At 36.6% G+C, this 14,723-nt stretch overlaps 1 protein-coding gene across 10 annotated transcripts in view; it reads left to right on the top strand.

Moving 5' to 3' along the window:
- The window catches only part of LOC309625425 (pancreatic alpha-amylase), a 59,936-nt gene extending 46,062 nt beyond the window's left edge, over positions 1 to 13,874 (top strand). For 5 of the 10 annotated variants that reach the window (XM_082384922.1, XM_082384925.1, XM_082384924.1 and 2 more), the window contains 10 exons: positions 5,898 to 6,111; positions 6,530 to 6,676; positions 7,514 to 7,711; positions 8,098 to 8,328; positions 9,087 to 9,220; positions 9,995 to 10,117; positions 10,196 to 10,295; positions 11,953 to 12,071; positions 12,178 to 12,303; positions 13,631 to 13,874. In XM_082384922.1, coding sequence (XP_082241048.1) covers positions 5,944 to 6,111; positions 6,530 to 6,676; positions 7,514 to 7,711; positions 8,098 to 8,328; positions 9,087 to 9,220; positions 9,995 to 10,117; positions 10,196 to 10,295; positions 11,953 to 12,071; positions 12,178 to 12,303; positions 13,631 to 13,820 — 1,536 coding nt within the window. In that variant the 5' untranslated portion in view covers positions 5,898 to 5,943 and the 3' untranslated portion in view covers positions 13,821 to 13,874. The remainder of the gene's footprint in view (positions 1 to 5,897; positions 6,112 to 6,529; positions 6,677 to 7,513; positions 7,712 to 8,097; positions 8,329 to 9,086; positions 9,221 to 9,994; positions 10,118 to 10,195; positions 10,296 to 11,952; positions 12,072 to 12,177; positions 12,304 to 13,630) is intronic. The other 5 variants (XM_082384928.1, XM_082384921.1, XM_082384929.1 and 2 more) reach the window with 2 other exon arrangements.
- Positions 13,875 to 14,723: the final 849 nt, after the last annotated feature.

The raw sequence follows: 14,723 nt of genomic DNA, 5'->3' as shown, positions 1-14,723 counted from the left end.
CTCAAGATTGCTTTGGCTATTCGGGGTCTTTTGTGTTTCCATACAAATTGTGAAATTTTTTGTTCTAGTTCTGTGAAAAATGCCAGTGGTAGTTTGATAGGGATTGCATTGAATCTGTAGATTGCTTTGGGTAGTAGAGTCATTTTCACAATGTTGATTCTTCCAATCCAGGAACATGGTATATCTCTCCATCTATTTGTATCATCTTTAATTTCTTTCATCAGTGTCTTATAATTTTCTGCATACAGGTCTTTTGTCTCCTTAGGTAGGTTTATTCCTAGATATTTTATTCTTTTTGTTGCAATGGTAAATGGGAGTGTTTTCTTAATTTCACTTTCAGATTTTTCGTCATTAGTGTATAGAAATGCAAGAGATTTCTGTGCATTAATTTTGTATCCTGCTACTTTACCAAATTCATTGATTAGCTCTAGGAGTTTTCTGGTAGCATCTTTAGGATTCTCTATGTATAGTATCATGTCATCTGCTAATAGTGACAGCTTTACTTCTTCTTTTCCGATTTGGATTCCTTTTATTTCTTTGTCTTCTCTGATTGCTGTGGCTAACACTTCCAAAACTATGTTGAATAATAGTGGTGAGAGTGGGCAACCTTGTCTTGTTCCTGATCTTAGTGGAAATGGTTTCAGTTTTTCACCATTGAGGACAATGTTGGCTGTGAGTTTGTCATATATGGCCTTTATTATGTTGAGGAAAGTTCCCTCTATGCCTACTTTCTGCAGGGCTTTTATCATACATGGGTGTTGAATTTTGTCGAAAGCTTTCTCTGCATCTATTGAGATGATCATATGGTTTTTCTCCTTCAATTTGTTAATATGGTGTATCACGTTGATTGATTTGCATATATTGAAGAATCCTTGCATTCCTGGGATAAACCCCACTTGATCATGGTGTATGATCCTTTTAATGTGCTGTTGGATTCTGTTTGCTAGTATTTTGTTGAGGATTTTTGCATCTATGTTCATCAGTGATATTGGCCTGTAGTTTTCTTTCTTTGTGACATCTTTGTCTGGTTTTGGTATCAGAGTGATGGTGGCCTCGTAGAATGAGTTTGTGAGTGTTCCTCCCTCTGCTATATTTTGGAAGAGTTTGAGAAGGATAGGTGTTAGCTCTTCTCTAAATGTTTGATAGAATTTACCTGTGAAGCCGTCTGGTCCTGGGCTTTTGTTTGTTGGAAGATTTTTAATCACAGTTTCAATTTCAGTGCTTGTGATTGGTCTGTTCATATTTTCTATTTCTTCCTGGTTCAGTCTCGGCAGTTTGTGCATTTCTAAGAATCTGTCCATTTCTTCCAGGTTGTCCATTTTATTGGCATAGAGTTGCTTGTAGTAATCTCTCATGATCTTTTGTATTTCTGCAGTGTCAGTGGTTACTTCTCCTTTTTCATTTCTAATTCTATTGATCTGAGTCTTCTCCCTTTTTCTCTTGATGAGTCTGGCTAATGGTTTATCAATTTTGTTTATCTTCTCAAAGAACCAGCTTTTAGTTTCATTGATTTTTGCTATTGTTTCCTTCATTTCTTTTTCATTTATTTCTGACCTGATCTTTATAATTTCTTTCCTTCTGCTGGCTTTGGGGTTTTTTTGTTCTTCTTTCTCTAATTGCTTTAGGTGCAAGGTTAGGTTGTTTATTCGAGATGTTTCCTGTTTCTTGAGGTAGGCTTGTATTGCTATAAACTTCCCTCTTAGCACTGCTTTTGCTGCGTCCCATAGGTCTTGGGTCGTCGTATCTCCATTGTCATTTGTTTCTAGGTATTTTTTGATTTCCCCTTTGATTTCTTCAGTAATCACTTCGTTATTAAGTAATGTATTGTGTAGCCTCCATGTGTTTGTATTTTTTACAGATCTTTTCCTGTAATTGATATCTAGTCTCATAACGTTGTGGTCGGAAAAGACACTTGATACAATTTCAATTTTCTTAAATTTACCAAGGCTTGATTTGTGACCCAAGATATGATCTATCCTGGAGAATGTTCCATGAGCACTTGAGAAAAATGTGTATTCTGTTGTTTTTGGGTGGAATGTCCTATAAATATCAATTAAGTCCATCTTGTTTAATGTATCATTTAAAGCTTGTGTTTCCTTATTTATTTTCATTTTGGATGATCTGTCCGTTGGTGAAAGTGGGGTGTTAAAGTCCCCTACTATGATTGTGTTGCTGTCGATTTCCCCTTTTATGGCTGTTATTATTTGCCTTATGTATTGAGGTGCTCCTATGTTGGGTGCATAAATATTTACAATTGTTATACCTTCCTCTTGGATCGATCCCTTGATCATTATATAGTGTCCTTCTTTGTCTCTTGTAATAGTCTTTATTTTAAAGTCTATTTTTTCTGATATGAGAATTGCTACTCCAGCTTTCTTTTGATTTCCATTTGCATGGAATATCTTTTTCCATCCCCTCACTTTCAGTCTGTATGTGTCTCTAGGTCTGAAGTGGGTCTCTTGTAGACAGCATATATATGGGTCTTGTTTTTGTATCCATTCAGCCAGCCTGTGTCTTTTGGTGGGAGCATTTAATCCATTTACATTCAAGGTAATTATCGATATGTATGTTCCTATTCCCATTTTCTTAAATGTTTTGGGTTTGTTATTGTAGGTGTTTTCCTTCTCTTGTGTTTCTTGCCTAGAGAAGTTCCTTTAGCATTTGTTGTAAAGCTGGTTTGGTGGTGCTGAACTCTCTCAGCTTTTGCTTGTCTGTAAAGGTTTTAATTTCTCCATCGAATCTGAATGAGATCCTTGCTGGGTAGAGTAATCTTGGTTGTAGGTTTTTCTCCTTCATCACTTTAAGTATATCCTGCCACTCCCTTCTGGCTTGCAGAGTTTCTGCTGAAAGATCAGATGTTAACCTTATGGGGATTCCCTTGTGTGTTATTTGTTGTTTTTCCCTTGCTGCCTTTAATATGTTTTCCTTATATTTAATTTTTGACAGTTTGATTAATATGTGTCTTGGCATGTTTCTCCTTGGGTTTATCCTGTATGGGACTCTCTGTGCTTCCAGGACTTGATTAATTATTTCCTTTCCCATATTAGGGAAGTTTTCAACTATAATCTCTTCAAATATTTTCTCAGTCCCTTTTTTTTTCTCTTCTTCTTCTGGGACCCCTATAATTCGAATGTTGGTGCGTTTAATGTTGTCCCAGAGGTCTCTGAGACTATCCTCAGTTCTTTTCATTCTTTTTTCTTTATCCTGCTCTGTAGTAGTTATTTCCACCATTTTATCTTCCAGGTCACTTATCCTTTCTTCTGCCTCAGTTATTCTGCTATTGATCCCATCTAGAGTATTTTTAATTTCATTTGTTGTGTTTTTCATCATTGCTTGGTTCCTTTTTAGTTCTTCTACGTCCTTGTTAAATGTTTCTTGCATTTTGTCTATTCTATTTCCAAGATTTTGGATCATCCTTACTATCATTTTTCTGAATTCTTTTTCAGGTAGACTACCTATTTCCTCTTCATTTGTTAAGTCTGGTGTGTTTTAACCCTGCTCCTTCATCTGCTGTGTGTTTTTCTGTCATCTCATTTTGCTTATCTTACTGTGTTTGGGGTCTCCTTTTCACAGGCTGCAGGTTTGTAGTTCCCATTGTTTTTGGTATCCTTCCGCAGTGGCTAAGGTTGTTTCAGTGTGTTGTGTAGGCTTCCTGGTGGAGGGAACTAGTGCCTGAGCTCTGGTGGATGAGGCTGGATCTTGTCTTTCTGGTGGGCACGTCCACGTCTGGTGGTGTATTTTGGGGTGTCTGTGGCCTTATTATGATCTTAGCCAGCCTCTCTGCTAATGGATGGGGCTGTGTTCCTGTCTTGCTAGTTGTTTGGCATAGGGTGTCCAGCACTGTAGCTTGCTGGTCATTGAGTGAAGCTGGGTCTTGATGTTGAGATGGAGATCTCTGAGAGATTTTTGCCGTTTGGTATTACGTGGAGCTGGGAGGTCTCTTGTGGACCAGTGTCCTGAAGTTGGCTCTCCCACCTCAGAGGCACAGCCCTGATGCCTGGCTGGAGCACTGAGAGCCTTTCGTCCACGCGGCTCAGAGTAAAAGGGAGAAAAAATAGAAAGAAAGAAAGAAAGAGGCTATAATATAGTGAAGTAAAATAAAGCTATTGTAAAGCAAAGCTATACAGACAAAATCTCACCCAGAAGCATATACATATACACTCACAAAAAAAAAGAAAAGGGGAAAAATTAATATATCCTGCTCCCAAATTCCACCTCCTGAATTTGGGATGATTCGTTGTCTATTCAGGTATTCAACAGATGCAGGCACATCAAGTTGTTTGTGGAGTTTTAATCCGCTGCTTCTGAGGCTGCTGGGAGAGATTTCCCCTTCTCTTCCCTGTTCGCACAGCTCCTGGGGTTCAGCTTTGGATTTGGACCCGCCTCTGCGTGTAGGTCGCCTGAGGGCGTCTATTCCCTGCCCAGACAGGACGGGGTTAAAGGAGCAGCTGCTTCGGGGGCTCTGGCTCACCCAGGCCGCGGGGAGGGAGGGGTACGGAGGAGGCACGGCGAGCCTGCGGCGTCAGAGGCCGGCGTGACGTTGCAGCAGCCTGAGGCGCGCAGTGCGTTCTCCCGGGGAAGTTGTCCCCGGATCACGGGAGCCTGGCGGTGGCGGGCTGCACTGGCTACCGGGAGGGGCGGTGTGGAGAGTGACCTGTGCTCACACACAGGCTTTTTGGAGGCGGCAGCAGCAGCCCCAGCGTCTCACGCCCGTCTCTGGGGTCCACGCTGATCGCCGCGGCTCGCGCCAGTCTCTGAAGTTCGTTTAGGCGGCGCTCTGAATCCCTTCTCCTTGCGCGCCGTGAAACAAAGAGGCAAGAAAAAGTCTCTTGCCTCTTCGGCAGCTGCAGACTTTCTCCCGGTCTCCCTCCCAGCCAGCTGTGGTGCGCTAACCCCTTCAGGCTGTGTTCACGCCGCCAGCCCCAGTCCTCTCCCTGCGATCCGAGGGAAGCCGGAGCCTCAGCTCCCAGCCCCGCCCACCCCGGCGGCTGAGCAGAGAAGCCTCTCGGGCTGGTGAGTGCTGGTCGGCACCGCTCCTCCGTGCGGGAACCTCTCTGCTTTGCCCTCCGCACCCCTGTGGCTGCGCTCTCCTCCGTGGCTCCGAAGCTTCCCCCCTCTGCCACCTGCAGTTTCTGCCCGCAAAGGGGCTTCCTAGTGCGTGGAAATGTTTCCTCCTTCATAGCTCCCTCCCACTGGTGCAGGTGCCGTCCCTATTCTTTTGTCTCTGTTATTTCTTTTTTCTTTTGCCCTACCCAAGTACGAGGGGAGTTTCTTGCCTTTTGTGAGGTCGGACGTTTTCTGCCAGCGTTCAGTGGGTGTTCTGTAGGAGCAGTTCCACGTGTAGATGTATTTCTACTGTATCTGTGGGAAGGAAGGTGATCTCCGCGTCTTACTCTTCCGCCATCTTCTCTCCCCAAATAGTTTCTTAAATCTTAATCCAGAAATTGAAATAACTACAAATTTTCTTTGAAGGTGAAACCAGAACTGAATTGAATATTCTGTTTCTTTTTGAAATTGAAACATTACAAATGTTTGCAATAGATAGTTCAGGCAAAATTTTCACTGTGAATTCAGTTGGCCCTAATTGTTAATCTCCTTCTCTTAGTGAAGGACTTCAGAAATATGATCGAATCCTAGTTAAATAATACATGATTACAGACCTTTTATATACATATAGATATATAAAATGCCAGATGTTTAAAAATGGTTAATATTCCCTCAAAAAGGAAAACTTTGTTCTAAAAGGTCATTTAGGTGTCATTCCTGGGAGATTTTATGGCTGTTCTTCACCTGTTTAACATTATTATCGATAGTTCTTTTCAGATTATGAATAACTGGTTTGTGCTCTAAGTGTTTATTCGTGTTAACATTTACATTGTAAAATATGCTTCTTACAGGAATATAAATAGTTGCTGGAAAGAACACTGACAGCTTGAAAGCAAAATGAAGTTCTTTCTATTGCTTTCAGCCATTGGATTCTGCTGGACTCAGTATGCCCCAAATACCGAATCTGGACGGACATCTATTGTCCATCTGTTTGAGTGGCGCTGGGTTGATATTGCTCTTGAATGTGAGCGATACTTAGCTCCCAAAGGATTTGGAGGGGTTCAGGTGGGCATTGTTCACAGTATAAATTGCAGACTTCGCTGTGCTTAGAGTAAATGGTATTATGCTCTGTGTCTGTGAAGCTGGGACAACATTTTACTTCACAAATAAGTACTCTAAGTAAAACAGTTTTCTTTTTTTTTTTTTTTTCTTTTTATTTTATTTATTTATTTTTTTAAAACAGTTTTCTGAGGAAGAAAAAAATTTGAAATTGTTGGCAACTTCATGTTTTATTTCTAATACAATATTTTTTTTCAGCAGGACATTTCCAATGTGAAGTTAATATTTTCTAATGGTTGTCAAGGAACGTGGCTGCAAATACAAAGATTCAGAAACAATTTTAGACTCTTGAGTCGTTTCTAGAATATTCAGTGATACAAAGTAAGCTGTAATTTGATACTTACTACTGTTGTTTTATTTGTAGGTTTCCCCACCCAATGAAAATGCGGTAATTAATAACCCTTCAAGACCTTGGTGGGAAAGATACCAACCAGTTAGCTACAAGTTATGTACAAGATCAGGAAATGAGGATGAATTCAAAGACATGGTGACTAGATGTAACAACGTTGGTGTAAGTGAATTAAATTTCCCTTTAAAAGTATTATATAGAAAAAGGATTTCTCTCTCTTGCCTCCTGTTCCTTTCAAGCACAACGATTTTCATATATTTTAAAATTTTACTTCATGCTTTAGCCATAAATTAAAATGTAATTGTTACCTTATGTTCAGCTTTTGTAAATATTTATTTATGCACTAAAGAAGATGTAAGTAAAAGTTTAAGGCCACGAACTTACTCATACAGCAAAATACCAACTTTTAACCCTCCTGGCTGCATGCATTTCTGGGGAACACTTTTCCAGTTAGGAATTGGAAATTCCAGTTACAGTATTGGCTGTTACTTTTATGTGACTTGTGTCTCCACCCATAAGTCCTGGGCCTTTCTTCCCATAGGTTCTTTGATGGTAAATAATTATTTTCTCTTTGATGAGGAGCATAACAAGAGACAATACCTACTGATCCTAAATAGATAGTAGAGACTGGCTTTTTATTTCCTAGGATGACCCATGGAAATTGCAAAAACCAATCATCTCTCCTGCCTAATCTGATTCTTTTCTCCTGCCCCTCCCCGCCAAAAAAAGGCCTTTGCATTTTTTCACAGTTATGGTAGTTTTGGGTTCTCTTAATTTGTCATATATGTAAATATTCCACCAAGTGGCTAGAATGCATGTAGGGCTTTAGTTCACAATGATTTCCTTTAACATTTGACTGTTGCTCTTCTAGGAAGGTAAGTTATAAAATAACAAAGAAATATTTTGGAGTGTTATTAATGTGCTATAAACTCAAATTAATACTATTATAAATTTCTACCTCTCTCTAGGTCCCATTGAAATAGAAATTTTGCCTTTCAGGTCCGTATTTACGTGGATGCTATAATTAATCATATGTGTGGAAATGGTGTGGCTGAAGGAACGAGCAGTACTTGTAGGAGTTACTTCAACCCTGGAACTGAGGATTTTCCAGCAGTCCCATACTCTGGTTGGGATTTTAATGGTGGTAAATGTAAAACTGGAAGTGGAGACATTGAGAGCTATAATGATGCTTCTCAGGTAATTAGCAAAAAGAGCTGTCTATGCCTTTTATTATCCACATGTAACTTATTGATCTCATTTTAAATATTAGTTGAGATCCCTTAGAACAGGATTCCAAGCCTGACTGTTCAAACAAAGAATCTCAAATCGATATTTAAAACATTTTTCCCAATTAAATTGTTCACAATGAAAAAGCTCATCCACTGTATTTCCTACATTCTCCATTTTTATACTAGAAAATGTTTCAAAGGTATGTCCATACTAGAATGTCAGTATCCCCAGAGACCAATGCAAAGAAGGCACTATATAAATATCTATTAATGAATAAATGAATGAATAATCAAATGGATTCTCAGGCAAAGATGATGCTTATGTACCAGTCACAACATTTTTTACCTCAATAGGTCCGAGATTGTCGTCTGCTTGGTCTTCTTGATCTTGCACTGGAGAAAGATTATGTGCGCTTCACGATTGCTGAATATCTGAACCGTCTCATTGACATTGGTGTAGCAGGGTTCAGAATTGATGCTTCTAAGCACATGTGGCCTGGAGACATGAAGGCGATTTTGGATGAACTGCATAATCTAAACACAAGATGGTTCCCTGCAGGAAGTAAACCTTTCATTTACCAGGAGGTACATCAATACATATATGTGCAGATAAAACAAAGATTCATCAGAAAGTAAATGGCAGATTTCATTAAAAGTGCAATTTCTGTAGGTTAGTGGCTGACTCATGTATACGGAGGAGTGTTCCTTAAACTCCTTTGATTCAGAGACAGCACATCTGACTCTATCACAGGAGCTTTTTTATGCAAGTGCCGAGAATTTTTTTAGGCTGCCAAAAATCTCTGTGTCATGTATCATCTCCCCAGAGACCATTATAGAAGACAGATAAGAATATAGTTGTTGTCTTGAGCCAGGCTATGTGACTTAAATTCTTGGCTATAGCGCTGTTAGCTGTGTCTGTTTAGGCAAATTGATTAACCTCTCTGAGCAATAATTTTTTCAAAGTTTATCGAAAGGAATAATGATAATGGTTATGTCTTTGTTTTCTTTGGAGAATTAAAGAGGTAATATTTAGCAAGCACTTAGAAATATTGCCAGCTGGATATTAAGTGCTCTGTAAGTGTGAGCTATTCTTATCATTTATGTGCAAGACTAAATTAGGTCAGCATTCTCACAGGACAACAGGTTACTTTGTCATGTTACTTTTAATATTGTAGCATAGATTTTAACAAAGGAAAATAAGAATCTTAACATAAACAAAAGCATTTGGGGCATTTCACATAACATAAATAGTATAAAGTTATTTTCTATATAATAGTAACTCGTTAGTTAAAATTCTTTTCAGCTCTTATTTAAAGCGATATTTTCTTCTTGATTTCTACTAGGTAATTGATCTGGGTGGTGAGCCAATTAAAAGCAGTGAGTACTTTGGAAATGGCCGTGTGACAGAATTTAAATATGGTGCAAAACTAGGCACAGTTCTGCGCAAGTGGAATGGAGAGAAGATGTCTTACTTAAAGTAAGTGAAATACAATTGATCCTTTGAAGTATTTCACAGATTTATTTGTGATATTACCCCAACATGAATTTTCCTCTTTAAGCCTTCTTATTTAGACAACATCCAAGGATTCATTTACTAATAGCAAGTGTCAGAGTTCCCCAAACGCCAAATGATCATCATTATTTAGAACGGCAATCACGAGGAAGTAATTTTAGAGACCCAAAACATCACATAGAGATTTTAATCCTGGTATTATACGTCTCTACTAGATTTGATTAATGTTTGCACATAAATTGTGCAGGCCAGGTTATTGTTAAAATGATTCTGTACTTTATGAAGTCCCTACAATGTGGCCGTACTGTAGAATTTACATATATTAATCAATTAATTAATTTCAAATATTAAAATATTTATATTATAACAATATAATATTGAAGCCTTATTTAAAAACAGTTTGCCATTGTGTATAAAATGATAATAATGTTGAACCTTCTGCAGTCCATCTAAATTATAATTCAGTGAAACTTCTAAAATAACTTTTATAACAAAAATCTTATACCTGTAACATGAATATAAGTCAAGTAATTCCTACATATATACATGCATGAAATGAATTTGTAGATAATATATCTATATAGTTTATATTTTGAAAGCCCTACAGAATAATCATTTAATTAGAGAATTTCATTAGAGGGTGCTATTCTGAACGAAATACACATGTAGGTTACTCTAAAGCTATTGTAAAAGAATACATATAGGTGCTTTTAAGATTTTTTTTTTCTTTTTAAATAGGAACTGGGGAGAAGGCTGGGGTTTCATGCCTTCTGACAGAGCACTTGTCTTTGTTGATAACCATGACAATCAGCGAGGGCGTGGAGCTGGGGGAGCATCTATTCTTACATTCTGGGACCCTAGGTAAGAAACAAAGTTCCCCATTTTTAAACCTACAGTTTACTGATATTAAAAATATTATTTTCCTCTATAATGTTATAGACTGTACAAAATGGGAGTTGGATTTATGCTCGCTCATCCCTACGGATTTACACGAGTAATGTCAAGCTACCGTTGGCCAAGACATTTTGAAAATGGACAAGTAAGTTTTGGTATTGTCCAAAATGTCTTTTCCTCAAGAAAAAGAGGTTAATTTTGTTTTAATTTCACATGATGCTATTACATTCGGTATTTTTTGTATCAAATATTTATTAAGTGTAGACCTGATGCAGGACTCTTTTAACAATGCAGTGGATATTAAAAAAATTAAAATTAATGATCTCTATGGACAAAGAGTATGTAAGCTATTTCAAAATATGACAAAGGTAGCCCCTCACCAAAGAAAACAAAACACACTTAAAAATAGGATACAGTGAGTAAAATATGTATTTCTCATAAGTACCTATTTCATAGAGTTGATATGATGATTACAAATTAACACTTCAAAAAAATTAAAACAGTACATGCACTACAGTACGAGCAATATACATATTTGTTAAATACTTTTAAGAGAAGTTTTTTGGGAAGCAAAGAGATGATCCAATTGGACCTAGGTTCAATAGGGAAAGTATGGTATAACAGGAAAGAAAGTATATGTGTTAAAGAAGAGACATTTGCTGACTCTGCTGGGAATGTTGAAGATGAAAAAAATTTGGGCGGTATGGTAAAGACAATAATCTGAGTAATAATTAAAAAAAAACTGAGAAATAAGATTATTAAAGAATATATTTGGTAAGTTAGTGGACAGTTTTCAAACTGAAGATTTCAAATACAACATCATACAGCAACTTCATACCTGAAGTAGAAAATTCTCTTTGCTGCAAACCAGATAGATATTTATCTAGTTTCCAGTAGATTATTTTCAAATTGAGAAGTCCACTACTTTGTACAGCAACTCATTCTATTGTTAGATAGCCTTAATATTTAGAAGATGTCCCTTTATATTGAGCCAACTTCTTGTAATTACCACTAACTGGTCTTATTTCTGATGGCCAGAGTCATGGCGTATGTCCATTTCCCCTTTTCCCATAACATTTCCAAGACTTCTCCAGGACTTGTGCATGCTAACAACTCTTAGTTTTGTCCACTATTCATCATACAACAGGATTTAAGACAGACCTTTATAACCTTCCTAGACATAATCTGTTTTTTCCTATGATTATCTTTGAAAGTACCAATCAGAAACCACAATATTAAAAATTTGGTCAATTTAGTAAGGGATATTGTGATGCTTTGATTAGTACATTTATTTAACAAAGAAGAATGAAAGAAACTAATATTTATTTAGCAATTATCATGTGGAAAGCATTTTTACATACCTCGTTTAATTTTTATAGCCACTAAGTAATATCTTCACTTTACTGAAGAGGAAAAGCAGGCACCGAAGTTTTGTATATTAACTAAGTTTTTGTAGCTAGTACTAATATAACCTATCTTTTAGTCCTGCTGCTTCTGACACTAAAGGCCTTGCCATTTCAGTGACATTGCACTACCTAGAGTGATATTAAGAAGTCATTGCAATTCCTTGCAAAGAAAATGAGAGGGTAAGAGAATCATAGCCTTGTTTGAAATATGGCACTAGAGAATGGGAAGTTAGGGGGAAGATAAATTCAGTAAAAATACGAAACAAGTTGGATTCTCAATGAAGACAATACAGAGACACATAAGGGACAGACTGGGTTTGGTGGACTGAATAAGGACACATGTAATGTTAATAATGTGAGCTTTTAAAATGTATTAATATAGTTTTGTTAATTGAGGATGTTAATGATTGGATTGGGCCACCAAATAATAATGGAGTCATTAAAGAAGTTACTATTAATCCAGATACTACTTGTGGCAATGACTGGATCTGTGAACATCGATGGCGTCAAATAAGGTAGGAATACTTATTTAGAGATATCCTCTAATAATACAGTTTCTTAACATTTTGTTTTAAACTGTTGACATATTCATCAGCATTTCCTATGTTATTTTGTGTTTAGGAACATGGTTGTGTTCCGTAATGTAGTTGATGGCCAACCTTTAACAAACTGGTGGGATAATGGTAGCAACCAAGTAGCTTTTGGAAGAGGAAACAGAGGATTCATTGTCTTTAACAATGATGACTGGTAAGTAGACATCAATTAGAAATAATTGTACCAACATGTTCTTGGTTTATTCTTTTCCTGTTCATTTACTTCTTTCATATCTGAAAAATCCTTTAGTCAGCAGATTAAGAAAACATAGTGATCAGCAGAAAAATGATGATGACTCTTATTCTTTTGATCTCCTCTCTTTATAAGGGCTTTCTCTTCTAAGTAGAGTTATTTTTTGTACACTTGTGCATATCATGGGCAGATATGATGCACATATATATGCTAACATATACACCTCACATAAATATTCACATAATATAAAGGTTGTGAAATCCCTAGAAGACTGTCTTCTAGGACTTTTAAAATAAATAATGGAAAAATACTGCCTCAGGATGGAAATATCTTTTTTTCTGTCTCTTTTTTTTCACCTACCCTGGTATCTAGTTCTTTGGTCTTCTTTTTTCACTGTCCTGTCTTTCTGTGACAAATAATACTTTTTAAAGCATACATATATATATATAAAGAACATATATGTTATGGTCATTGATTGACCTCAGGAGATTTTTTAGTTTTAGTTCTGAAACATCTCATTACTGGCTTTTCATTTGTGACACTTATATTCTCTGTCTCAAGTATACTGATTCCCTCACACAGAGGACTATAGCTCAGAAGACCTCTTTGCAGGCAGTTGAAATACCTTTGTCCAAGGCTAACTTCCACTCATGCTTAGCTCACTCTAGCCCAAATTATATTTTACTGACAAAAAATAAATAAAGTGTATCTCTTTCTTCCCCAAGACTCCATTGCCTGTCCTTTAATTTCTGTCTTTTGTAGATGGGAGAGTCAAAATAAATATATGGGACAGCTTTGTATTTTAAAACCATATACTTCTTCATAGAAATGTGAGATTATTTTTATCTCCAGCCCAAATTTATTTGACCCTCTTGAAAAAAAAAAAGGTTTTTAAAGAAATAATCATATTTAAATTCTTGACAGTAATCAGTATTTTCTTAAGTTCAGATGAAGACAAATTTAAAATGTGTGTGTTTACCACAGGAATCAATTTTCTCTAAGGGAGCCAATTCAACCAAATCTTCACTGATACTCTTCAACCTTTTTTTTTTTTTTTAAATAATATTTACTCTTGACTAGGTTACGCCTAAGTCTTCTCTTCTATAAGAATATTGTTGGCCCTAAGAAAACTACTTACAGCCACTGGGGAGACCTTTGTATTTAGATTTTATTTTCATTGAGACCTTGACTGCTTAGAGTTCTACAGCACAAAGTTAAACTCTTTGTTTTAGAGATAGTCTGTATTCTTGCTTTTAATTGTGGTGAAATCTTAAATTTTATTTTACAGGGCATTATATTCAACTTTGCAAACTGGTCTTCCTGCTGGTACATATTGTGATGTCATTTCTGGAGATAAAATTGGTAACGATTGTACAGGAATTAAAATCTATGTTTCCGGCGATGGCAATGCTAATTTTTCTATTAGTAACTCTGCTGAAGATCCATTTATTGTGATTCATGCTGAATCTAAATTATAAAGTTTGAATTAAATACGTACACACAGAGAAATAAAAGGTGTTTCTGTTCTTATACATATGTAACCTATAACTTCTCATAATTCATTAATTTTTGGTTAAAGCTCTAATAAGTAACCAACTTGAAAAACTCAGAAAGGCATAAAAAAACACGTATACTTAAATAATTATAATATCATTACAATCAACATTTTGTTGTGTTTTAGAAGATTGTCATTAACCTTTTTGTCAAAGGCATTTCTAAGAATTCAGAAAAGCATGTTGAAAAACATGTTTGTTGCCATTAACACCATTTGCCCAGCTATGTATCTCTAATATATGTCTGTATTTCTTACATAGGGTGTTTCTAACAATTAGTTAGGGGTAGCTGATTTAATGATGATTCCCATACAAAGTCATAACACTTGGGTGCTTTTCACAATATAAAGGCCATTTCATGTTTAATAAGTTAAAAACTAAAAGAAACATATTATGTAGTCTATAATAATTATCTGGAGCTCACAGGAATCTCCTCCTACATTCTCTATATTCTTTTTTTCATTCTCTTTCCAATGGCTTTCACATGATGATGTTGTATGACTTTGGTTTCCTCTCTTAACCAAATTGATTCTGTGAGGGAGGAAAACTAAGTCAGGAAGGTTGTTCTGGTACAACACCATCTCTGAGAGGCTTGCTCTATGCTCTGCCATGCAGTACTGGATTGAATGAGTCTAAAGATCTTACATCTGGTCAGATTTGGGTCCTGTTCTTATGTCCTAATAGAACAGAAGCTACAGTATTACCTTCTCTATATTTAGTGTCTTGATTTAGCTGATATTCTATGGTTGTACGTATTATTATCTATTAACTTCAGAATAAAATGTCATATTGAAATTGAAGAGGCATGTTGGGACTTTGCTAAAGAAG

This window comes from Balaenoptera borealis, assembly GCF_965194805.1.
Source record: "Balaenoptera borealis genome assembly, chromosome: 1".
In the NCBI taxonomy this organism is placed as follows: Eukaryota; Metazoa; Chordata; class Mammalia; order Artiodactyla; family Balaenopteridae; genus Balaenoptera; species Balaenoptera borealis.
This window is presented reverse-complemented; position numbering and strand designations above follow the sequence as displayed.